The sequence below is a fragment of the Hypanus sabinus genome, chromosome 10 (genome assembly GCF_030144855.1).
Source record: "Hypanus sabinus isolate sHypSab1 chromosome 10, sHypSab1.hap1, whole genome shotgun sequence".
Classification (NCBI taxonomy): Eukaryota; Metazoa; Chordata; class Chondrichthyes; order Myliobatiformes; family Dasyatidae; genus Hypanus; species Hypanus sabinus.
Window position 1 is genome coordinate 82,137,840 of NC_082715.1, and position 24,623 is coordinate 82,162,462.

General features: G+C 40.5%; 1 protein-coding gene across 11 annotated transcripts in view; it reads right to left on the reverse strand.

Moving 5' to 3' along the window:
- The window catches only part of LOC132400831 (dystonin-like), a 363,464-nt gene that overhangs the window by 185,554 nt on the left and 153,287 nt on the right, over positions 1–24,623 (reverse strand). For all 11 annotated transcript variants that reach the window (XM_059982254.1, XM_059982250.1, XM_059982247.1 and 8 more), the window contains 6 exons: positions 17,137–17,303; positions 14,754–14,910; positions 13,323–13,449; positions 11,482–11,535; positions 6,896–7,131; positions 5,329–5,458 (listed from right to left, as the gene is read on the reverse strand). In XM_059982254.1, the coding sequence (XP_059838237.1) occupies positions 5,329–5,458; positions 6,896–7,131; positions 11,482–11,535; positions 13,323–13,449; positions 14,754–14,910; positions 17,137–17,303 (871 nt within the window). The remainder of the gene's footprint in view (positions 1–5,328; positions 5,459–6,895; positions 7,132–11,481; positions 11,536–13,322; positions 13,450–14,753; positions 14,911–17,136; positions 17,304–24,623) is intronic.

Here is a 24,623-nt window from a genome sequence, read left to right on the forward strand (position 1 = left end):
CCGGGGTTGGCAGGGTTTTTACTTCCGCTCTTTTACTCCCAGTGTGCATTGTACCTAGTTCCTCCACCCAGGCCGCAAGAGGTACCTGGAAGATTCTGTACATTAAATATCATTTTCCGTCCCAGATAAAGATGCTCTTTTGGCCATCAAATTGTCGAATGGTCTTTTTGTGAAGTAGAAGTTACCACAATGCAGGTGCTAGAAATCTGAAGCAGACACAGAAAAGCTGGAACTATCAGTAGGTCAGGCTTCATCTGCATCGAGGCCATCTATACTGGAATTCTCTTCTCCAGAATAAGGGAGACTGGCTACATTACAGCCTCGTATGGAGAAACTAAAGCACAAGAACAGAAAAGCCTACAAAAAGTAGAGGATACAGCCCAGTCCATCACAGGAAAATTCCTCCCCACAACTGAGTACACCTTCAAGGAGTGCTGCCACAAGAAGGAAGCGTCCATCGACAAAGACTTCCACCATTAGGCCATGCTTTCTTCTCACTGCTGCCACCCGGAAGAAGATACAGGTCCCGGATGACAAAGCACAGGAACAGTTATTACCCCTTACTATCAGGCTCCTGAACCAGAGTGGACAACTTCCCTCACCTTAACTCTGACCTGATCCCACAAGCTATGGTTTCACTTTCAAGTACTCTACAACTTACATTCTCAATAGTATTTACAGTGGATTCCGGTTAATTGGGCCATCAGTTAATCAGGGCAGTCACTTATTTGGAACAACTCTTAAATAACAAAAACTAATCAAGAAAATAGCCCTTCACTTACTTGTGACTCTATGCCACTTAATCGCAGCAGGAGACTGTTGCCAAACAGTCTGTAACTAGCATCAGGTGTGTGCATTTGTGTGGCCATTAGACACTGCACTGTGGTCTGAGTAAATCGTTTTTAAATAGTGCCAGTTCCATGTGTTTGCGTTCAAAAACAAGTGATTTTTATCACTAACAGTTGGCAAGAAATAATCAGTAAGACAATTCACAGCTTTGCTCACTGCAGCTTCAAGATTTCAGGCTTAGAAGTGACAGAAACAGCAGGGAGTGAAAATGAAACGATTTCAATACTTCAGTAAGTTTGGAACTACAAAGAATTAAAGGCATCAACAATCATCTTGAATGTTACAATAAAAATAAAGATTTGGAGGATGGAATCATTAATAACATTGCATGAAAGCAGTATTATCTGCACTAGGTGCTGGCACTGATTTTGTTCATTTACAGTCTATCAAAAGAACACAGCAATGTACACCAGATGAATTCTCCATTGATAACCTAATATACAGTTTTATCGTACTGTAGTAGTGTTGGTAATGTTCTAATTTGTTCTGTATTTCATTTAAATATATCATTTAAACAGTACTTCGTCTTTTTTATACCTTTTGAACTATTTCCATGAAACTTCAGCGAATTGGGACAGCCGCTTAACTGGGCCAAAATGTACTGGTCCTGATGTGTCTCAATTAACTGGAATCCACTGTATTTACTATTTATTATTAGTAGTAGCATATTTTCTCATTTGCAGTTTGTCCTCTTTTCCATGTTTGTTGTTTGTGTGTGGTTTATCATTGTATTTATTTATTTATTGAGAATCAATGCCATATAGGTCCTTTTGGTCCTTCAAGCCTCACTACTCAACAACTACTGATTCAAACTTCAACTAATCATGGGACAATTTACAATGGCCAATTAACCTACCAACTGGTATGTCTTTGGACTTCTTTGCTATACTGACCTGAGATGCACTTATAGTATGGTGACATATATGTACTTTAATATTTACTTTGAACTTAGAAGATAAATTTTACTGAGCTGACTGAAATTACCAGAGGTCCTGCTTTAATATACAGTATGGACTAATTTATCCTCTCAGAGGTCAGTAAGTAGGATTTATGTTAATTGCTACAAAATTGGAACTGGGGATAATACTGTTTTCACAGGCAGTGAGAGCTCAGAACTTATTGCTGACAAAGTGGTGGAAGTTAAAACAGAAGTACCAAGATGAACGTTTGATGTATCTATTGTACAAAGATAGGAACCAAGTGCTGTTGAGAAGTTAACATAGAGTCAATGGCTCTCTTTCTGTTGGCATAGGTACAATGGGCCAACGGCCTCCATCTGCAATACAAGGGCTATTTAAATGAATTAGGCATTGCATAGATAGACAGCTCACATAATCAACATACTGAAAATAAGAATGTCAGGCAGCACCTATGGAGGGGAATAAACAGTCAAAGGACTGATGAAGGGTCTCAGTTGAACACATAGACTACTTATTCCCCTCCATTGATGCCACTGATTTGCTGAGTTCCTCCAGCACTTTGCCTGTTTTGCAAAAGATTTCCAGCATTTGCAGAATCTCTTGCTTTCATGTTCAAACTAATTGATGGGATTGGTCACATGTAAAGAAATTACTTCTTGATGAGTGGAACTCAGAGCATCATTTTAGTGCTGGAGCTGGAATAATTTGTAAAATCACAATGGACTCACATAAATAGCAACAGAGATCAGGAGCTCTGTTCTCCAAAGGCAGGACTAATAAATTGCTGATGGATGAGGACATTAAGACCATAAGTCATAGGAGCAGAATTAGGCCATTCAATCCATCGAGTCTGCTCCGCCATTCCATCATGGCTGATCCTGGAACCCACTCAATTCCATACACCTGACTCCCACCGTACCCTTTGATGCCCTGACCAATCAGGAAATGATCAACTTCTGCCTTAAATATACCCACGGACATGGTTTCCACCACAGTCTGTGGCAGAGCATTCCATGGATTTACTACTAACTCCCTGACTAAAAAAACTTCCTTGCCTCTGTTCTAAAGGGTTCCCCCTCACTTTTGGGGCTGTGCCCTCTGGTTCTGGATAGCCCCACCAGAGGAAACAATCTTTTTACATCCACCCTATCCAGTCCTTTCCATAATCGATAGGTTTCAATGAGATCCCTTAAGTTGTTTGAGTTTGCCTAGCACTTCTTCCTTTGCAATAGCAACGGCACTCACTCCTGCTCCCTGACACTCATGGATGCCTGGATGCCTGGCACACTGCTAGTGTCTTCCACAGAGAAGACAGATACAAAGTACCCATAAGTTAATTTGCCATTTCTTTGTCCCCCATTACTACCTCACTAGCATCATTTTCCAGTGGTCCAATATCACCTCTCACCTCCCTTTTACTCTTTATATAACTGAAAAAACTTTTGGTATCCTGCTTTTTATTATTGGCTAGTCTGCCCTCATATTTCATCTTTCCCGTTCTTATAGCTTTTTCAATTGCCTTTCATTGGATTTTAAAAGCTTCCCAATCATCCACTCAGTTTTGCTACCTTATATGCCTTGGCTTTTATGCAGTCCTTAACTACCGTTGTCAGCCACGGCTGCCTACCCCTTCCATCTGAGAACTTCTTCCTCTGTAGGACATGTCTATCCTGCGCCTTGTGAACTATTCCCATCTCTGCCAGTATCCTCCTCCAATCCACCTGGGCAAGCTCCTCTCTCATGCCTCTGTGATTCCCTTTATTCCATTGCGATACATGTGAGCTATGCTTCTCCCTCTCAAATTGCAGTGTGAATTCAATCATATTATGATCACTGCCTCCTAAGGGCTCCGTTACATTAAGCTCCCTAATAAGATCTGCGTTATTACATAACACCCAGTCTAAGATAGCCTTTCCCTGAATAGGCTCAAGTACAAGCTGCTCTAAAAAGACATCTCATAGGCATTCAACAAATTCCCTCTCTTGCGATCTGACACCAACCTGATTTTCCCATCCCTTTGAATATTGAAGTCCCCCCTTACAATTGTGTCATTACCCTTATTACATGCTCTTTTCCAGCTCCCTTTGCAATCTCAACCCCACACCTTGACTACTATCTGGAGGCCTATATATGATTCCCATAATGGTTTTTCACCTTTGCAATTTCTTAACTCCACCCACAAAGATTCAACATTCTCTGACCCCATGTCACCTCTTTCTGAAGATGTAATTCCATCTGTTACCAACAGAGCCACACCACTGCCTATGCCTTCTTGCCTGTCCTTTCTCAAGCTCCCAACTATGGCCTTCTTTCAGTGATACCCACAATATCATACTGACCAATCTCTAATTGCGCCACAAGTCCGTCCACCTTATTGCAAATGGTAAGTGCATTTAAATACAGCAGCTTCAGTCCTGCATTCTTTGCCTTTTGAATTTTGCCTCTGTTGTGCAATTTAACTCTTTGCTCTGTCTGTAATTGTACCCAGTCATTGGTGCGACCTTCCTTCCATTCACATTACGTCCATCATCTCCTTGTAAACCTGCTGGCTCATCCTCAGGTATATCATCCTGGTTCCCACCCCTCTACCGTATTAGTTTAAACCACTCCCAACAGCTCTAGTAAATCTGCCCACAAGAATATTGATCCCCTTGGGTTCAAGTGCAACCCATCCCTTTTGTACACGTCACACCTGTCCCAGAAGAGGTCCCAATTATCCAGAAATCTGAATCCCTGCCCCCTGCTCCAATTGTTCAGTCACACATTCATCTGCCACCTCATTCTATTCCTAACCTCATTGTTGCATGGCACAGGCAGCAATCCAAAGATTACTACCTTTGACTTCTAGCTTCTCAGCTTCCTTCCTAACCCCCCTTTTTTTTCAGGACCTCCTCCCTTTTTCTTCCTATGTCATATGTGCCACTGATGGTTATAAATCAAAGGGGTGAATATAGTGGATAAGCTACAATTGACCAGAAGACCATAACGTATCGGAGCAGAATTCATCTTTTGGGCCATTGAATCTGCTCTGCCAATCTATTATGGCTGTTTTATTTTTCCTCTCAACCCATTCTCCTGCCTTCTCCCAGTAACTTCTGATACCCTTACTAAGCAACAATCTATCAACCTCCACATTAAATATACCCAATGACTTGGCCTCCAAAGATGTCTGTGGCAATGAATTTCATAGATTCACCACCTTCAGAGTGAAGAAATTCCTTCTCAGCTCAGTTCTAAAGGGATGTCCTTTTATCCTGAGGCTGGGTCCTCTGGTCCTAGACTCTCCCACCATAGGAAGCATCTTCTCCATGTCCACTCTATCTAGGCCTTTCAAAGGGATGGCTAAGTGGCTGAAATGAGATTTGACCAAGTTGTTTTACTATATTCCAGTTTTTAAGGGGAAAGGATGATAGATTTATTCATTTTATCTAAAAATAATAGTAAATTCCAATTGTTCAACAAAACATCAAAACATAGATTGTCAAAGAAACAATAAAGATGTAATATTGAAGTCTAGCTATTACTATGTATTCATTCAATAGAGAGATTGGAAGATTACTTATATAATCCAGCATCTTCCTCCATTTCCCAGCTTCTGGTGAGTCTGGATTCTCCTGCAGCAGCAAAGTCAGTTTCTTTTTCGCTTGCTCAACTCTGTCACTGTTTTGTTTCAATTCAGCTTCAAGCACCTGCAGTGAGGGAGCACAAGGATATAGGTAAGGGTTTATCCAGCAAAGGGTGCCTTTTTATCAGGCATTTTCAATTAACTCTGTTAATAGACATTTGTAATAGACAGTTTTATTAGACATAAACCCTAACCATTAGGATGGGACAGGTAGTAAGCAATAAATACAGATATAACTATTAATTATATTGTGGAATGAGAAACTTCTTTTGGAAAATGCAATTCAATTGTCCAATGTGGAGCAGAGTCATTGGGCTGGATGACGTAATACTGCTCCTACATCTTATAGTCCACAAAATCCTGAAAGGCAAAGTAATGAAATGCTTACTGTTCAATTCCCCCTCAATTTCCAATGGCTCAACAATTTTCATATAGTATTAAGACCTGGAAAAAAAAACTTCTCTATTTTTAAACTTTCTATAGTTAGTCTTAAATATACTTCTACTTCAGATATTTTCATCAAAGTGATGTAATTTATTGGACAGAAAAATAATTCTTATCAGAAAGAAGCCAAGCCTAAACATTAGCGAACATGAAGAAAATGGAGGGTCACAGTGCTCTCATCTCTGTCTCTCTGCAAACCATTAGACACAATTATTTACCCAGTGTATCTGCAGACAAATACAAGAATCTCCTTTCTCTCAGGAAAAGTATCCGTCGGATTTTCCCAAAATCCTGTGAGGAGTTGCAGGATTCAATAAGATCTGTACTTATGTCTCTGGACAAAAACCTTTGTTCATATTAATGGGTTTGAACTCATTCTTCAAAAAGTAGGCAGGGCTTTTTCTCAACCAGCATTGGGTTTATGTTTTGCAAGTCTGTCTTCTACTAATGCCTCTTCTGGAACCCTCTCAACCCCATTCTCCTGCCTTCTCCCCATAACACAAGACATAGGAACAGAATTAGGCCAATCTGTCCCTTGAGTCTGCTCCACCAATCCATCATGGCTGATTTACTATCCCGCTCAACCCTATTCTCCTGTCTTCTCCCGGTAACATCTGACAGACACCTTTACTAATCAAGAACCTATCATTCTCTGCTTTAAGTATACCCAATGACTTGGCCTCCACAGCTGTCTATGGCAATGAATTCCAGAGATTTTCCACCCTCTGGCTAAAATATTCCTTCTCATCTTTTTTCTAAAGGGACGTCCTTGTATTCTGAGGACGTGCTTTCTAGTCCTAGTCTCCCCCTCTGTTGGAAACATCCTCTGCACATCCATTCTCTCCAGACCTATCAACATTTGATAGGTTTCGATAAGATCCTCCCCTCATTCTTCTAAACTCCAGTGAGTACAGGCCCAGAACCATCAAAAGGGGCTCCTCATCCATTAACCCTTTCATTCCTGGGATCATTTTAGTGAACTTCTCTGGACCTTCTCCACTTGACCATTCCTTAACATAGTTAGCCTGAAATAATATACATCAGCATCAATACACACCTTGTGTTGCTCAATTTCTTCTTTCACAGCTTCATTCTCTGCTGGCAATGTATCCCAGCATGCAGCTCTCTTATCCATCAATTCCAACCAGTCACTGACCAATGAGGCTTCCTCCTGGGTGTGCTGCCTCTGAGCCAGCATAGAATCTAGCTGACTTTCCTTGCTCTTCAGCAAGGCCCCCACCTCTTCATGCTGATGTTTCACATCTGCAACATCTTGTTGGATAGCGTTCATCTCTACAGAGAGGAAAAATATTTCAACTAATTGATGAGATACACTTGTAAGGCAAATGCATTAATTTAAATATCAGACAGATATTTCCTTATTTTACACTCATACAACAAGTGAGTAAGGTCTAATTTATGAATTTCAACTCAAAACATTTTGGAAAGTCAATTGTATTTTTCATTTCTACAACCGAGTGGGCCTAAGATTTACTGTGACTCCTATTTTTGGAATCAGAATTAGAATCAGGTTTATCATCGCTGACATACAGTACTGTGCAAAATTCTTAGGCACCCTAGATTTTTTTTATATGATTACAGATGGTGTGGCTTCCACAGAGCCCTGATCTCAATATCATCAAGGCTGTCTGGGATTACTTGGAGAGAAAAAGAGCAAGTGAGACAGCCAAAGTCTGCAGAAGAACTGTGGCAGGTTCTTCAAGATGCTTGGAACAAACTACCAGCCAAGTTTCTTATAAAATTGCTCAACAGTGTACCTACTAGAACTGATGCAGTCTTAATGGCAAAGGGTGTTCACACCAAATACTGAACAGATTTTTTTTTACTGTTTATTGCTCTTTATATTTTTTTGATATTGAGAAACTTCAAATTTCATTATTTTTGAAAGCACCTTTGAAATACCAAGACATTTTCACAGTACTCTATGGTGTAAAATGTGTTATTTTCCAGCAACAGTACAGGGCAGTACATTAAAAACCTATAAATTACAATAAGAAACACTCATATTAAGAAAATATAAGTGGTACAAAAATAGTGAGGTAGAGTTCATGGGTTCATTGTCTATTCAGAAATTGATTATGGAGATGTTACTATAATGATAAGTGTGCATCTTCAGTAGTGGGATCCTTAATTATGGATGCTGCCTTTTTGAGGCAGGCATTACCTTTTGAAGATGTCAATGATGGGGAGGCTAGTACCCATGATGTAGCTGGCTGGGTTTGGAAAATATGAAAGCAATTTATTATCTGGAACTGAATTTTGAATGAACTATATTGTTGGTCTTTGCTGATGTCACAGGTTTCTTTTATTCCCTGTTAGAATTACATCTTCTGCAGGTTAATACATTGTCCAGCTTTTAAAATCAAGGCTGTAACAGATGAATAGATGGACATGGATTTATTCATTACATCAAACGTGGTTTGGAAAAAGGAATAAATCAAATAGCATCAATATTTCCACAGACCCATTTAATTGGAGCAAATAGGAGAGTCCACCTCACACAACAGCCTGCAGCCCTTTTGGTCCACAATGTTGTGTTCACCTTTTAATCTACTCTAAGATCAATCCAAACCTTTCCTCTTACATCTCCTTCCAGTTTTCTTTCATCCATGTTCCTTTTTAAGAATCCCTTAATGCCCCCCGTGTACCTGTCTCTACCATCATTCCTGGCAGCAAGTGTCACCCACCTACCACTCACAGTGTGAAAAAGCTACCTCTGACATCTCCCCCATACTTTCCTCCAACTGACTTAAAATTATAGCCCCTCGTAATAGCCATTTTTTGCCCTGGGAAGAAGTCTTTGGCCATCCTCTCTATCTACGCCTTTTATCACCTTGCACCTCTCTATCAAGTCAGTAAAGTTTGAGAGTGAGGTGAGCCGAGGAATACTGACCCCCAGTTCTGATCACACTGTCTATTTCTTCTATTAGTCAGCAAGTAATTCACCCACTTCAGACTCTGAAAATTATTGGTTCAGGACCAGCTTAGTAGTAACCTATAGCTGTATCCATAGGTGCAGTGCTGAGCAGGAGATGCATTGTGTGAGGTATTCGCTTTTGTGGTTGATAATTTGACACAGAAGCTTCATCGAGTGGCTGTAAAAAGAGGTTCTGGAGAGCACTCTGATAACGCATGCTGAGAAATACTTAACCTTCCTCTAACAGCTCAGCCATGATACTGGATATCCATGCCACAGTAGTGTAGAGGGTGGTGCGACATTGTTACAACTCGGGGTGTTGGAATTCGGTGTTTCATTCCAGCACCCTCTGGAAGCAAGTTTGTATGAGTTTCCTCTAGGGTGCTCTGGTTACCTCCCAGAGTCCAAAACTGTAACAAGGCTATTGTAAATTGTCCTGTGATTAGGCGAGGGTTAAGTTGGTGGGTTGCTGGGTAGTATGGCTCAGTGGGCTGGAAGATCCTGTTCCGCTCTCTATCCACCGGGAAGCATGTGGGAGTAAACTGCATGTTCACTGGACACAGAAGAGTTAGGAAGAACAGGAACCTAAAGGCACACACTCAATGCTTCCTCCCCTCCTCCTTCAGATTTCTGAATGGACCATGAACACTACCTCACAGTAACTCAGAGTTGAAGGAGGAGTTATGATGGTGCTCAATGGCGACTCCTTCATGTCCATTTACAAAATCAGCTGAATTTCTACCTTTGGTGACTCTCTTTTTCCCTTTTCAGGGTGGTTGGGATTCTGTTGAAGACCTTGACCTGGAGTGAGACCCAGACTTCGGCTCTATATGGTGGTGGGACCCGCTCACAGGGGTCTCAAGACCAGCTGCTTTTTGATATGCCAAGGACATGGCCTGGAAGATGAGCACACCTTCGGGGTTCTGGGATTTTGCGGTCCCGTGAACGGGCTGATTCTAAGCTGGTGCCACCAACTGAAACATTGCAGGAGAAAACTGAACATTGGGAACAGTGGATCAGCTGTTGGATGCTCTGTACTTCCCGAATCACGCTTTCTCTCTCGCGCACGCCAGAGGGAGAAAGATTTTTGCTGATTCTCCAAGCGGAGAACTTGGAAAAAAGCAGCGTGACAGACTTATAACAGCATATATCAGTGTGTTGATTAGTTATGTCTCCCCTCTCGTTGTGGAAGGGCACACCTTTTCTCCCTTTATCGGGGAGAGAGAGAGCCTGTGGTATGTCGAATTAGTTTTTGTTGTACTGCAGATTTATTGGGGGCTTTGCCATTGCTTGCTTGGTGGGTGGAGGGTGCTGATGTAGTTGGAGGAAGAGGAGAGTCGTTGTTTTGCTGTTGTTTGGGTGAGGTAGGAGGGAGTAGGGGTGTTTTGGGGTTCTAGTGTTTTACTGTCACTCATTCTTTGGTGCACTCTTGTTTTCATGAACGTCTGTGAAAAACAAAAATTTGAGGATGTACATTGTATACATTTCTCCGATATTAAATGGAACTATTGAACATTTTGCTCTCTTTTTGCACTACTTATTTATTTTTTATATCTCTTATTTTACTTATAGTAAATTTTTTTGCATTGTCCTGTACTGCTGCTGCAAAACAACAAATTTCATGACATACATCTCTAGCAATAAACCTGATGCCGATGCTGAATTGAGAGGTCAGACTTCATTCAGATGATGTCATCAACCACCCTGCAAAGCTGATTGGTCAATCATCTCTTTTGCTGTGCAAGAACAACCCAATAAGGCTTCAGTCATGCAGCAACCACCACACCAATGGTGACATAATCTTTTGAACACCAATTAACCCACTACAAAGAATGTTATCAAACCCACCACAAAGGACCCCACATTGGGGTCTCTCTTCCACCTATCCGAGATTTTTTTTATCAGGAATGTTGCACATGAAAGGCCTTAGCATTTTCAAGGATCCCTCCCATCCATTCCACAGTCTCTTTGCCCCCCTCCCCCACTGTCAGAAGGTACTGCAGCATAAGGACAAATACTGTTAGGATGGGAAATGGCTTCTTTCTCCAGAATGACACTACTGAACTCCCTGCCACCACCCAGGTCTCATCATGTATGAAGCACAAGCAGTGTTATACAGTTTATTTTTTTAACTTGTGTGGGAAATGCACCTTATGCTAAATGTCAATCTTCCAGAAAATATTTTTATTATTTGATCGTTTATTTGTGGTACTATTACTTGATATGTTGTGTGTGAGTTATATGGACTGTGCGGTATAACAGCTACAACTGCAAATTCTGCCAAAACTTCCACTACAGCAGAACTTCAATAATCTGCTGTCTGGCTCCGATGGTTTGGAATCTGGCTCACTGGCTGTTGATTGCAATGCACCCATTAACACATCAGAGTCCTGGTTCCCACGATCTCTTTAGCACATTGGAGCCCCGGTTCCCAACCACATTTCACACATTGGAGCCCCAGTTCCTGTTCTCCCTTGACACTCACTTACCTCAGTCTCCTGTGCTCTCTAGAAACTTACAGGGTTCACTAAATTATTTATTATTCTACTGTATAACATCGAGAAATAAGTCAATTAAAAGTGTGCTTGAATACTAAGAGTTCAGTCTGGCACCATGGAAGCTTTCCAGAATAATATAGTTTGACTTTACTTTGTTTTGTTACAAAACTGGATCATAATTGTGTTACTTAAAAATGGTTTCCTTACCTTTGGAATCACAGACATCAGAGACTTCTCCCCCACCATTCACCACCTGTGGACCTGCAGAGCAGTACATTGAGGTAAAGAATTCCTGTTACTTGAGTTATAGTAAACACAAAATAAAGCATGTCAGGTGTATTAAAGTTGTCTTCATTGTCTATTTTAATTATTTAAAAATTTTTAATAGCCTTCAAAAGAAAAGAAGATCACATGTGGAAACATCATTGCAGGCGTACCTCAGCCAGCACTAACTCCCCCACCATCGAGGACATCTTCAGTAGGTGATACCTCAGGGTGGCAGTATCCATCATAAAGGACACTTACCATCCAGGACACGTCCTTATGTAGAAGCCTGAAGCCCCACACTCAGTATTTTAGAAACAGCTTCTTCCCCTCTGCCATCAGATTTCTGAATGGACCACGAACACTAACTCACTTTTTACTATCTTCTTGCACTACCTATTTTTCTATTTCTTATTTCATTTATAGTAATTTTTTGCATATTGCAATTTTATTACTGCTGCAAATTAACAAAGTTCATAACAATGACAATTTCAGTGATAATAAACCCTATGCTGATTCAGAGTCTGGTTCTGATCCTTTTAAGTTTACTAATTACACTGTGACAAGAGAAGACACCCATGTAGACCTGAATCAGATCCTATGGAGACAGCTGTGGAGACCAAATCATTGGTATATTTAAAGTGGAGACCTCTTGATTAGTCAGGGCATCAAAGACTGGAGAATGGGGTTGAGAGGAGTAATAAATCAGCCATGATGGAATGACAGACCAGACTCGATGGGCCAAATAGCCTAATTCTGCTCCTATGTCTTATGGTCTAAATATGAAGGCAAGAAAACATAAGCAGGACTAAAATCATTCCTCCAAACTGTGATGAATTAAGCTTTACTATGTTATGCTAAATTACAGGATATTAGTGACAGAGTGATGACCTTTTTATATTTAATTAAAATCTTAACACATTTTTAATTTGAACTGAAGCAACCAATTTAGCCACAAATCCATGAAATTAAAACTCAGTACAATATAGGCTTCATATCAGAGTTGCACTGGAGAAATCATGTGCATCTTGGTTAGAAACGTAATTGATTTAAACACGTTGGTATTGACCGAGAGATGATGGAACATCAGTCCAGATGGAGGTGAAGCAATCTGAAGGCATTCCCATTATAAGCTGGGATGGCAACAATACATTCACAACAGTACATGCATCACCGGTTCTGCACCTCATTAAGCTGCCTGCTGATATGTAAACAAGAACCTGAAAGTTCCAACACACAATCTTTATCCTGGTCACCAAACTAATAAGTAGTTTAAATACTTTAAAATGCATTCAGGGTGTTTTAATATACTCAAGGCAAAAAAAGGCAATCATTGGCTTATGAGGATATGTTGAGCAAGATAGAAGCTTTTCTCTGTGGACTGAGGGAGGATGAGAGGTAACTTGATAGAGGTACAGAAAATGATAACAGGCATAGAGTGGACAGCCAGAGCCTTTTTCCCAGTATGGAAAAGTCTAACGCAAGGGGGAATACATTTAGGGAGATTAGATGAAAGTATATGGGGGAATGCAAAAGATATATATATATATTTTTTTTATACACAGAAGCAGGTGGGTGCATGGAATGCCATGCTGGGGGTTGTGTTATAGGCAGATACATCAGGGGCATTTAAGATATTCTTAGATAAGCACATGATGATAGAAAAATGTAGAAGGGAAAGGTTAGATTGATCTTAGAGGAGATTAAAAGGTCAGTACAACACTATGGGCTGAAGAGTCTGTACTGTGCTGTAGTGTTCTATGTTCTAAAAGTCAGTACCTTACCTGACTTGACTGCTGGTCTTGAAGTGGCTGAAGAAACCAGCACACTGATCAAGTGACATAACGCCGACCCTTTCTGATTAATTTCCTGAACCTCAGAAGCTTTCTCAGCCCATTCATCACACATGACCTGAATAAAATATAACATTGCACACTTTTTAAACATTCTACAGTTACTATTATCTTGTGTAAAAAAAGAAGTGAGAAACGAAAGCCTGAGTCTCTGATCATCTCAAGTAAGGACGATCAGTGAAGAATTAAACCAAAAGTTAAGAGTTACAGATCAGCTTTTTTTGTCACACGTACATCAAAACATACAGTGAAATGGGTCATTTGTGTCAATGGCTAACAGACCACGATGTGCTGGGGCAGCCTTGCTTCCACCCCACGGTTTCTTCAAAGCTAACAATTCACAATGACCATCCCAGAGCAAGCTTTCCCCATTATTTTCCTTAATGATCTTTGAAGAGAAATGAGGACCAGGGAAGAAGCTAATGTTGTACTATATTAATATCCTAGTGTCTAGTATACTGCTTCATTATAGAGGAAAGCAATGGAATTGTGACATTCTTTGGAAACTGGAAACCTTGGCTAAAGTATCACAGCACTGGAAGGCTTTTTGCTCCAGTGCATTCCTGCCCCTACCCTTTTCTGACAGACCTGCAAATTCATCTGCTTTGGATATATTACCCATATCAGCTTCCACAAAAGGTCCCCTGCATTTAAAATGCTGATGGGTATGCTGAAACACGTCATTGATTTTGCGTGAATATTTCGGAAGTGATTTTTACTCTGCACACATTTACATTTTAAAACTATCAGTGGGCTCATCATGAGCACCAAAGGCATCACTGGCTCCTGATGCAACCTCCAGTATCAAATTCAGCTGGACTGCGGCTCAGCTACATTGTCAAAGGAAACAGAATACAAGTGTACATGGAGACTCTTTAATCCCACTATTAAATAGTTTATTTATTTGGAAATTATGGACATTAACCATTATACTCTCCAGAAGTCAATGTTCCAAAGGGCAAGATTTCTGCATTGGGTTCCTTGAACACTTCTGTTACTGGTAGATATGCCTTTACGATTCTGCGCCCAAGTTCTGGAATGCCTCCTTCACACACGCCATCTTTAAGACTTTCTCTGAACCTAACTGGTGATTTGTTCTCAAATTTAGTATCACAACATTTCTGGAACATTTTACCACTGACCATAGTTTACAAACCTATTAAGAAGTGTTTGGGCAGATGGGGAGACACTATTTCCACTTAAGTACAAAGCCCAGCAAAACGAGACAATGCCTACAAACTAATCATAGTCCTAATAGAAATGGAATTTGAAAATACTTTCACATACAAAGAGTTCAAATGCCCTTCAGTCAGATTCAATTGGAATTTACCCAGAAGTATTTAGTAACCTGAAATTACTCACCTTAACATCAGACACATGTCCTTGAAGAGTTTCTGTGGAAAGGCTTGAGTCAATAACTGGAATCCTGCTGTTTATTCCTTCTACCCACTTTCCAAATGATTTCACCAAGCTTTTAAATTGGTCTGTCTGAAGTTGACAACATAATAAATCTTCCTCTCTGCAAACAAAACAGAAAAAAAATAACCAAATGAACAGGGGTACCTAGTTGATAATGAACAGGTGTAGGACTGTAGTGTCCAATTATTATTGATTCACAACTGAAGAGTTCAAGGGTGTCATGAACCATTCAAACCCTAGAGCTATGCAACTGGGATCAACAGATATTGACATAATATCGCTAGAAATAAACTTCCAAAAGATCTCTCGGCATTCTATCACCCTGAAGTCAACCAACCATCATGGAGACACCAACCTCTAAATAATGGATATCCAACTGACTGCCATCTTCAGCTCATCTGCTGGGGGTGAGAGTGATACTCAGTTCCATTCTCATGTGTTCTCTGCTGACATGAAAGCAACAGTACTGGTAGTCATGACAGGGAGAGATAGTGTGGTCAGAGGTGTCCTTAGCAGTGAAATAGAGTCGGACAGAAAAACGGTGTAAAAAAATTGAAGAAAGTGTCTTCCAGTATGAGCATTCAAAGGAGAAATGTGAAAAGGTTACAGTCAGAAAGAAATGAGAAGAGGAAATGTGAGTATCTTAGAGATTGGAAATATGTACAAGAAAAATACAATTATAAGGCAAAAGGAATTGAAAAGCCCCTTCAACAGGTAGACAATAAGGTGCAAGATCATAACGAGGCAGATTGTGAAGTCAAGAATCCATTTTATCATAGAAGAGGATCATTTAAGCATCTGATAACAGCAGGGTAGAAGCTGTCCTCGAGCATGGTGGCATATGCTTTCAGCATCTTCTCCCTGATGGGAAGGGAGAGAAGAGAGAATGTCCTGGGTGGGTGGGGTGAACTATGAAGTCATTCAGCTTCCCATGTTTGCTTTGCCATTCAGAATCAAATTTATTATCACTGTCCTATTTGACATGAAATTTGTTGTTTTGCAGCCAAAAATCAGTAACCCCATCTTTCTTGGTTGTGTTAGTATCGAAAAAATTCTGATGCACTCAATAACAGAGCATCTTGGGCAAAAATTCCAAAGAGTCAGCATTCCCTTTGTGAAGAAATTTGTTCCCAATTTTATCCTGAGTGGCTGATCCCTTGTTTTGTGGCTATGACCCCTGCCTCTCAATGCCTCAGCCAAGGAAAGCAGCACTTCCCTCAAACTCCTTAAGTATTTCACACTTTTCAATGAGATCACTTTTCACTCTTTCAAATCCAAGAAATATTAACCCAAATTGCTTAATATTTCCTCATAAAACAATGGAAGGAGTCAGTCTGGTGAACCTTTGCTGCAACTTCTCACCAACAACATTGGAACCAGCTGATGTTTTTTGAAAAGTCACACTCTGGCCAAGTGTATAAGATATTTGGCAGAGAAGGAATATTCACCTCATCGTTCCACAATTGATGTTCTATTGTTTTTTTTGGAGGGGAAGGGTGTGGAAGGCAAGGAGAAAGGTTGAAAGCAACACAGATAGAGAACTAAAAAAAGGATTAAAGAGGGTGAGGCTGCAGGGATCAGGACAAATGGAGATGCATGACAGGTGCTCAAATTTGTGTGTGAGAGAACAGAAGAAAAAGAGAGCAAAAGTGAAAAAGGAAAACAATGAAGGAACAAAAACACATCGAACAGATGTAGAAAGTTAGTCTGGTGTTGCAGAGGGGTGAGAGAGAGAGAAGAAATAGGGAAGAGGGGAGAGAAAGAAGGGGAGAGAGGGAGAGGTAAAAGAGGGGGAAAGGGGGAGGGGGAGGGGAGAGGGTGGAAGAGGAGGATGAAGGGCAAGGGGAGGAGGAGAGAGGGAGAGGGGGAGAGTGGGCTGATAGGGTGGGGAGAGGGGAAGAGAATGGGGAGTAAGTGCGGGAGAGAGAGATGGGGAGGGAGAGGGGGAGGGAGAAAGGGGAGGGAGAGGGAGAGAGAGGGAAAGGGGATGGGCAGAAGAGAGAGATGATTGTGTGATAAATGTTATCAAGGGCATACAGGTAATGGTGAGTGGTTCTGAGTTATTATGAGCTCAGTATTTTCTACTTTTTTATATTTTAGTAAAGTAGACAATGATTACAAATAAAGTCATTTGTTTGGATATGAAACTGACCAAGTAACGATTGCAGGTTTCTGTTTATCACGTAATCAGAGGCACCCAAATACACATATTTGCAAAAATGCCATAACTCGCTGTCTAAGGAATATATCTGGATATAATAAACAATGTGTTTTTGTGGCAACATGAAATGTATTCAGTCCCTACAATTCAGTGGCAGGAGCTCACTTTTTTTTGGTAGCCTCTTCCAATCCTCGAAAATTCTTTGACAGAGTGTTGACTTTGTTGAGGAGCTGTGTCTGTTCTTCAGCTGTAGTGCACCTGCCAAGCTCTTCAGCCAACTTATTTAGTGTGACCAAACCCTCGCTTTGATCCTGTAACTCCGCATTCACTTCCTGCAGCAAACAGACACAATCACGATCATAGACTTACTGCATGTCAGATAGTGGAACTGCACCAGCCAATTATAAAGATGAATTGTGGGTACATTGTGATCACTAAGGATTTTTAAAAGTTAATATCCATTAAGCAAGTCATCATCATTATGCTCCCTGCCATATGATGTGGGCGACCATGATCTTTCATCTGTCATTAATCTAATTGTTGCCTGGAGGGAAGACCCCTTTCATGCTGTTGTTCTTTCTCTTTACCCTATCCATGACTACGATTGTTCTTAGCACAGTGACTTGCCATTGTCTTCTTCTGGGCAGTGCCTTTACAAGACAGGTAACCCCAGCCATTAGCAATGCTCTTCAGAGATTGTCTGCCTGGGGTCAGTGGTCGCATAACCAGGACTTGTGATTAACAACAGCTGCTCAAGCGACCATCCACCTCCTTCTCCCATGGCTTCAAATTACTCTAACTGGGAGAGGGGGGAGAATGCAGGTGCTACCCCTTGCCCAAGGATGACCTGCAGTCTAGCAAAGGGAAGGAACACTTACACCTCCTTTGATAGGGACGTATCTCCACCCCACCATCTGATTAAGCGACTACAACTTCCAATTATTAGTTGGTTCCATCTGTACTTACTGTACACTCAGCGGCCACTTTATTATGTACCTCCTACAGAAGGCCATGAACGTAACACTGATTGCATGCTCATGGTCTTCTGCTGCTGCACCCCATCCACTTCAAGGTTTGATGTGTTGTGTGTTCAGAATGCTCGTTTGCAAATCCACCGTTATAATGTGTGTGATTTTGAGTTATTGTCACCATCCTGTCAGCTTGAACCAACCTGGCCATTCTCCTCTGACCTTTCTCATTAACAAGGTGTTTCCACCCACAGAACAGCCACCCACTGGATGCTTTTTTTGTTTTTCATACCATTCCCTGTAAATTCTTGAGACTGTAGTCTATGAAAATCCCAGGAGATCAGCAGTATCTGAGATACTCAAAACACCTCATCTGGCACCAACATCTATCCCACAGTTGAAGTCACTTAGATCACATTTATCAGAATCAGAATCAGGTTCATTATCACTGACATATATTGTGAAATTTGTTGATTTGTGGCTGCAGTACATGCAATACATAAAAATATGATAAGCTACAGTAAGTTTACAACTCTCTGCAGTTTTCTCCGATCCTTTGCAGTAGCCTCTTCATAAAAAATGGGTTGGGAGAAAAGGAAAGAAATCAATAAATAAGCTCGTCAGCAAAGAAGAAATGAAGCAAACTCAGGGACGCAATAAATATATATTTCAAGGGTAAAATACAGGGGAAGGGAGTAGAAGGAAGAGAGGGGGTATATTTTAGAATAGAAAGCAAGAGCGTGGGCTACAAGAAATAGTTAATTTCTTGTGAACCTCCCTCAACGTTTGGCAGGGAAAATTGGCAAATGAAAAGGAACATCTCACACATCCACTGTTGTTCCACAACAACAGAAAGTCCAAGAGAAATCCAAAGCAAATTCTTACAATCACTATTCAGGTACTTGGAAAATAACACAGGCAGGGATGACGACAGAACAGCAATGAGGGGAATTTCTGGAAGCTATTAGGAAAGCACAGCATATATACATCCCAAAGAGAAAAAAAGAGGAAGAACTGAAAAAGTACTTTGCATCAGTCTTCACTGTGGAAGACACTGGCGGTATGGTGGAAGTTCCAGGTGTCAGGTGGTGTGAAGTTATTATAAATAGACAGAAGGTTCTTGGGAAACTGAAAGGTCTGAACACAAACAAGAGAAATCCAAGTAACACACACAAAATACTGGAGGAACACAGCAAGCCAGGCAGTATCTGTGGAAAAGAATACAGTTGACATTTTGGGCTGAGACCCTTTGGCAGGACTGGAATGTAAAGGCATCTGGACCAGTTGTTGTACATCCCAGAGTTCCAAACAAAGTGGCTGAACAGATTGTGGAGGCATTAGTAATGATCTTTGAAGAAACACTAGATTCTGGAATGTTTCCAGAAGTCTGGAAAATTGCAAATGTCACTCCACTCTTTAAGAAGGGAGAGAGGCAGAAGAAAGGAAACTATAGGCCAGTTAGTCTGACCTCAGTGGTTGGGAAGATGTTGGAGTTGATTATTAAGGATAAAGTCTTACAATAATTGGAGGCACATGATAAAACAGGTCATATTCAGCATGGCTTCCTCAAAGGAAAATCTTGCCTGACAAATCTGTTTGAATTATTTGAAGAAATAACAAGCAGGATAGAAAATGGAGAATCAGATGATGTTGTGTACTTGGATTTTCAGAAGGCCTTTGACAAGGTGCTACACGAGGCTGCTTAACAAGCTACGAGTCCTTGGTATTACATGAAAGATTTTAGCATGGATAAAGCAGGGGCTGATTGGTAGGAGGCAAAGAGTGGGAATTAAAAGAACCTTTTCCGGCAAGGGTCTTTGTTGGGACAGATTCTTTTTCCATTGTATGTTGATAATTTGGATGATAGAAGTAATGGCTTTGTTGCAAAGTTCGCAGATGATATGAAGACAGATGGAAGGGCAGGTAGCTTTGAGGAAGTAGAGAGGCTACAGAAGGACAGACAGATTAGGAGAATGGGCAAAGAAATGGCAGATTGAATGCAGTTTTGGGAAGTGTATAACACCATAGGTATAGGAGCAGAATTCAACCATTTGGCCTATCGTATCTGCTCTGCCATTTCATCATGGTTGATCCAATCTCCTGCCTTCTCCACATATCCTTCATGCCCTGAACAATCAAGAATCTATCAACCTCTGCTTAAAACTACATAAAGACTTGGCCTTCACAGCTGTCTGTGGCAAATAATTCCACAGACCCCCACCCTCTGGCTAAGGAAATTCTTCCTCATCCCGTTCTAAAAGGATGCACCTCTATTCTGAGGCTTCTATCAAGGCCTTTCCCCTTAAATATGTATGGTCATGCACTTTGATAGAAGAAATGAAAGAGATGACTATTTTCTAATTGGAGAGAAAATACAAAAAACTGAGATGCAAAGGGACATGGGAGTCCTTGAGCAGGATTCCCTAAAGGTTAATCTGCAGGTTATGTCTCTGATGAGGAAGGCAAATGCAATGTTAGCATTTGTTTTAAGGGGACTAGAATATAAAAGCAAGGATGTAAAGTTGAGATTTTATAAAGCACTGGTGAGGCCTCACTTGGAATATTATGTAAAGTTTTTGGCCCCTTATCTTAGAAAGTATGTGCTGAAACTGGAGAGGGTTCAAAGGAGGTTCACGAAAATGATTCCAGGTTTGAAACGCTTGTCATGTGAAGTGTGTTTAATATCTTTGAGCCTGTATTCACTAGAATTCAGAAGAATGAGAGGTGACTTAATTGAAACCTATCAAATGGTGAAAGGCCTTGATAGAGTGGATGTGGACAGGATATTTCCTGTGGTGGGAGAGTCTAAGACCAGAGGACCCAACCTCAGAATAGAGGGGCATCCTTTTAGAATGGAGATAAAGAAGAATTTCTTTAGCCAGAGAGTGGTAAATCTGTGGAATTCGTTGCCATAGGCAGCTGTGAAGGCCGAATGTTTATGTATTTTTAAGGCAGCGGTTGGTAGATTCTTGATTGGTCAGGGCATGAAGGGATAAAGGGAGAAGGCAGGAGATTGGAGTTGAGAGGAAAATTGGATCAGCCATGACGAAATGGCGAGCATACGCAATGGGCCAAATGGCCTAATTCTGCTCCTATGTTATGGTCTTATGGTCCTCGATCAGAGATAGTCTGATTTTGAGCACACTAATGGGATAAATTAAGTCTTCCTCAAAAATAGAACACTGCAAAAAATAAAATAGCTTGTGAATAAATTAAGATTCACAGCAATATCCTTTGAGTTTTGCTTTTATTCCATGTTCCTTTCTGCCAAAGCAAAGTGCTGAAGTCATTGGTTGGGCTGAACTAAAATGATTACAGTGGTTGGCTGTGGGAACTTAGAATCATCACTGAGGGCTAAGTTATAAACCAGGTTAATTCATCATCCCACTTTCCTGATAGAGGAGATTTCCTCAAACTGAAGTTTGTGGACATTTGGTATGTCGTCAAAGACCCAAGCGAATTTCTACAGATATATCATGGAGAGAATTCTGGCCGGTTGCATCAGCATCTGGTATGGAGACACCAACGCAAAGGTAGTATTGGGCTATAAACTCAGGCAGCTCCACCATGGGCACTAGCCTTCCCACCATTGTGGACATCTTTAAAAGGCGATGCCACAAAATGGCTGCATCCATTGTTAAGGACCCTCACAATCCAGGAAGAATCAGAGTCAGAATCAGGTTTATTATCACCGGCACGCCATGTGAAATTTGTTAACTTAGCAGCTGCAGCTCAGGGCAATATGCAATCTAGCACAGAGAGAAGAAAAAAGAAATAATAATAGTAATAACAAATAAAATAAAACGTAATAATAAATAAACAAGTAAATCAATTATGTATATTGAATAGATTTTAAAAATGTGCAAAAACAGAAATGCTGTATATTAAAAAAAGGTGAGGTAGTGTCCAAAGCTTCAATGTCCATTCAGGAATCGGATGGCAGAGGGGAAGAAGCTGTTCCTGAAACGTTCAGTGTGTGCCTTCAGGCTTCTGTATCTCCTACCTGACGTTAACAGTGAGAGAAAGACATGTCCTGGGTGCTGGAGGTCCTTAATAAAGCCCTTCCTACCATTGAGTACATCTACAATGAGCGGTGTTGTAGGAAAGCAGCATCCATCGGCAAGACTAAGGCTATGCTCTCTTCTTGTTGCTGCCATCACAAAGGAGGTACGGGAGCCTTAGGACCCACACCACCAGGCACAGGAACAGTTATTACCCCTCAGTTATCAGGCTCTTGAACCAAAGGAGATAACTTCACTCACCCCAACTCTAAACTGTTCCCACAACCTATAGATGCACCTTCAAGGACACTGCATCTCATGTTCTCAATACTTATGCTTATTATTAATTATTATTATTTTCTTCTTTTGTATTTGCACGGTTTATTGTCTTTTGCACATTGGCTGTTTTTATTTCATGTAGTCTTTCACTGATTCCATTGCATTTCTTGGATTTACTATGTCTACGTTCAAGAAAATTAATCTCAGAGTTGTAAATGGTGACATATATGTATTTGAAAATAATTTTACCCTTGAGCTTTTTGAACTACTTATTTATTTTTTGACACAGGTTGAGCAATGTTTATCCGAAACGCTTGGAGCTAGAAATATATCGGATTTTGGAATATTTGCATCTATATGAGATACCTTGGGGAAGGGAACCAAGTCTAAACACAAAATCCATTTATGTTGCATATATTGCTTATACATATACACTGCAGATAGTTTTATGTAATATTTTTAATAATTTACGTTATTGTCTCATGCACAAAATTATTAAAAGTATTATATAAATGTAAGATATCACTACCTCAGCTGTCTAGGTGGATGGTCAGTGGCTGTTTGGCAACGCCATCATTCCTGACTCTAAATTTATGTGCTACCGGTAGGCAGCCTTTATCTTACTTTTGTTCCTCAGACATAAGTACTGATGTAGCCATTCAGCGTGTTAGATTTTCATCAGTGATGATCTTGACAAACTCATCAATTAATTTCTCTGCTGCTTCATGATCAGTAGATGTTTTATCACCACAAACCTTTAAAAAATTTAATGCTGCGTCTTTTCTTAAAATTCTGTAACCAGCCTGCTGAATATTTACAATTATTTTTAATTTTCTGTTCATTGTGATAGGTCTTTGCTTGTTTCATGGTTTGCACACTGTTAAGCAGCCTATGTTCATTCTAATGCTGACAAATCCACTCTTTCAGTACATGTTCTAGATCTTCATTTTTCACTTTACGCAGTTTTTCTATTTTTCATTAACTTCTGGTCTTTACAAATGTGAGGTCACTTCTCAAAATTGTCTATGGTGTGCAAACACCTGCTCATCCCCTAGGAACCTTTCCAGCACCTTGTGGAATTTTCCACTTGTGATGTCATGTCAGCGCTCAAAATTTTTTTGGAGGTTTTCAGATTTCGATAAGTAGTGCTCAACTGTATTTCTTATTGTAACTTATGATTTTTTTTGTACTGCATTGTACTGCTGACAAATGGGGTGAAATGGTAGAGAAGCGGATAGCGACACTATGATAGCTCGGGGCATTCGAGTTCACAGTTCAATTCCAGCGCCTTCTGTTCGTACATTCACCCGTGACCTCATGGATTTCCTCCGGGTGCTCCAGTTTTCTCTCACAGTCCAAAGACATCCCAGCTGGTAGGTTAAATGATCACAGTAAATTGTTCTGCGGTTAGGCTAAGGTTTTGGTGGGTTGCTGGACTTGTTGGGCTGGAATGGCCTGTTTTGTGCTGCTTATATAATTAAGTCTTTATTTGCAAAAAATGTCAGTGATAGTAAACCTGAAGGTGATTCTGATTCCTGCAGTGCTGACTTAGTATCCAAATAAAGCTATTCACTGTCCAGTAATAAAAAGCTTCCCTCTTGTTCTAAAGGGAATGTTTGTTTTTCAATCTTTAATACAGATCTCATTGCGAAGCCCTGCTTTTTTAAGCTCCAACATTGTTCTAAATCAAGATAATATGTGAACAGCCTGCCCGCAAGGGTTAAAATGATCTAGATCACACAGGACCGATCAGTACAAATCTCCAAAGGGGCACGGCCCAGGACAGAATATATTTGATTCTGCCAAACCACACCATGTCAGAAACAAACTGTACATGAACTCACTTTTTCCCATTTTCCCCACCTCTCCCCAACACGCAAAGCGGCAGTCTTCATTTGCTCATCTTCGACAAGATGCCTCATTTGGTCTTCTATCCTATGTGACTAACTAGACTAATAACTAAAGGTCTATCTAGTTAGTTTTCAACCATCTGCTGACTGCTTTACACAGCAAATTCAGAGTGGCTGACTAGTCAACATTTCAGACACAATCAGTTACTCTACGTACCCAGACATCAAGCAAGGAGAGCCCCAGGTGGTGGCTTTGCCCTTTTATCAAGTTTAAGGAACAGATAATTTGAAATAAAACAACCTATTTGAATAGAAAGACTAAAATAATTCAATGACATGGAAAACTGCAACAAAAGAATTGTCGTCATTGGAAATACTACTTCCCCTGTATCAGCAGATCTGGAAGAGAAAGTTAATGAAACAGTGAACAAGTAACACTGTCTCAGTATTTTGATCTCCTTTTGCAATAGTCATTTATATTTTATATAGTTCCCATAGTAATTTTTGTAGGTATTGCACCACATACAGTATGTCATTGGTAATAAACCTGATAG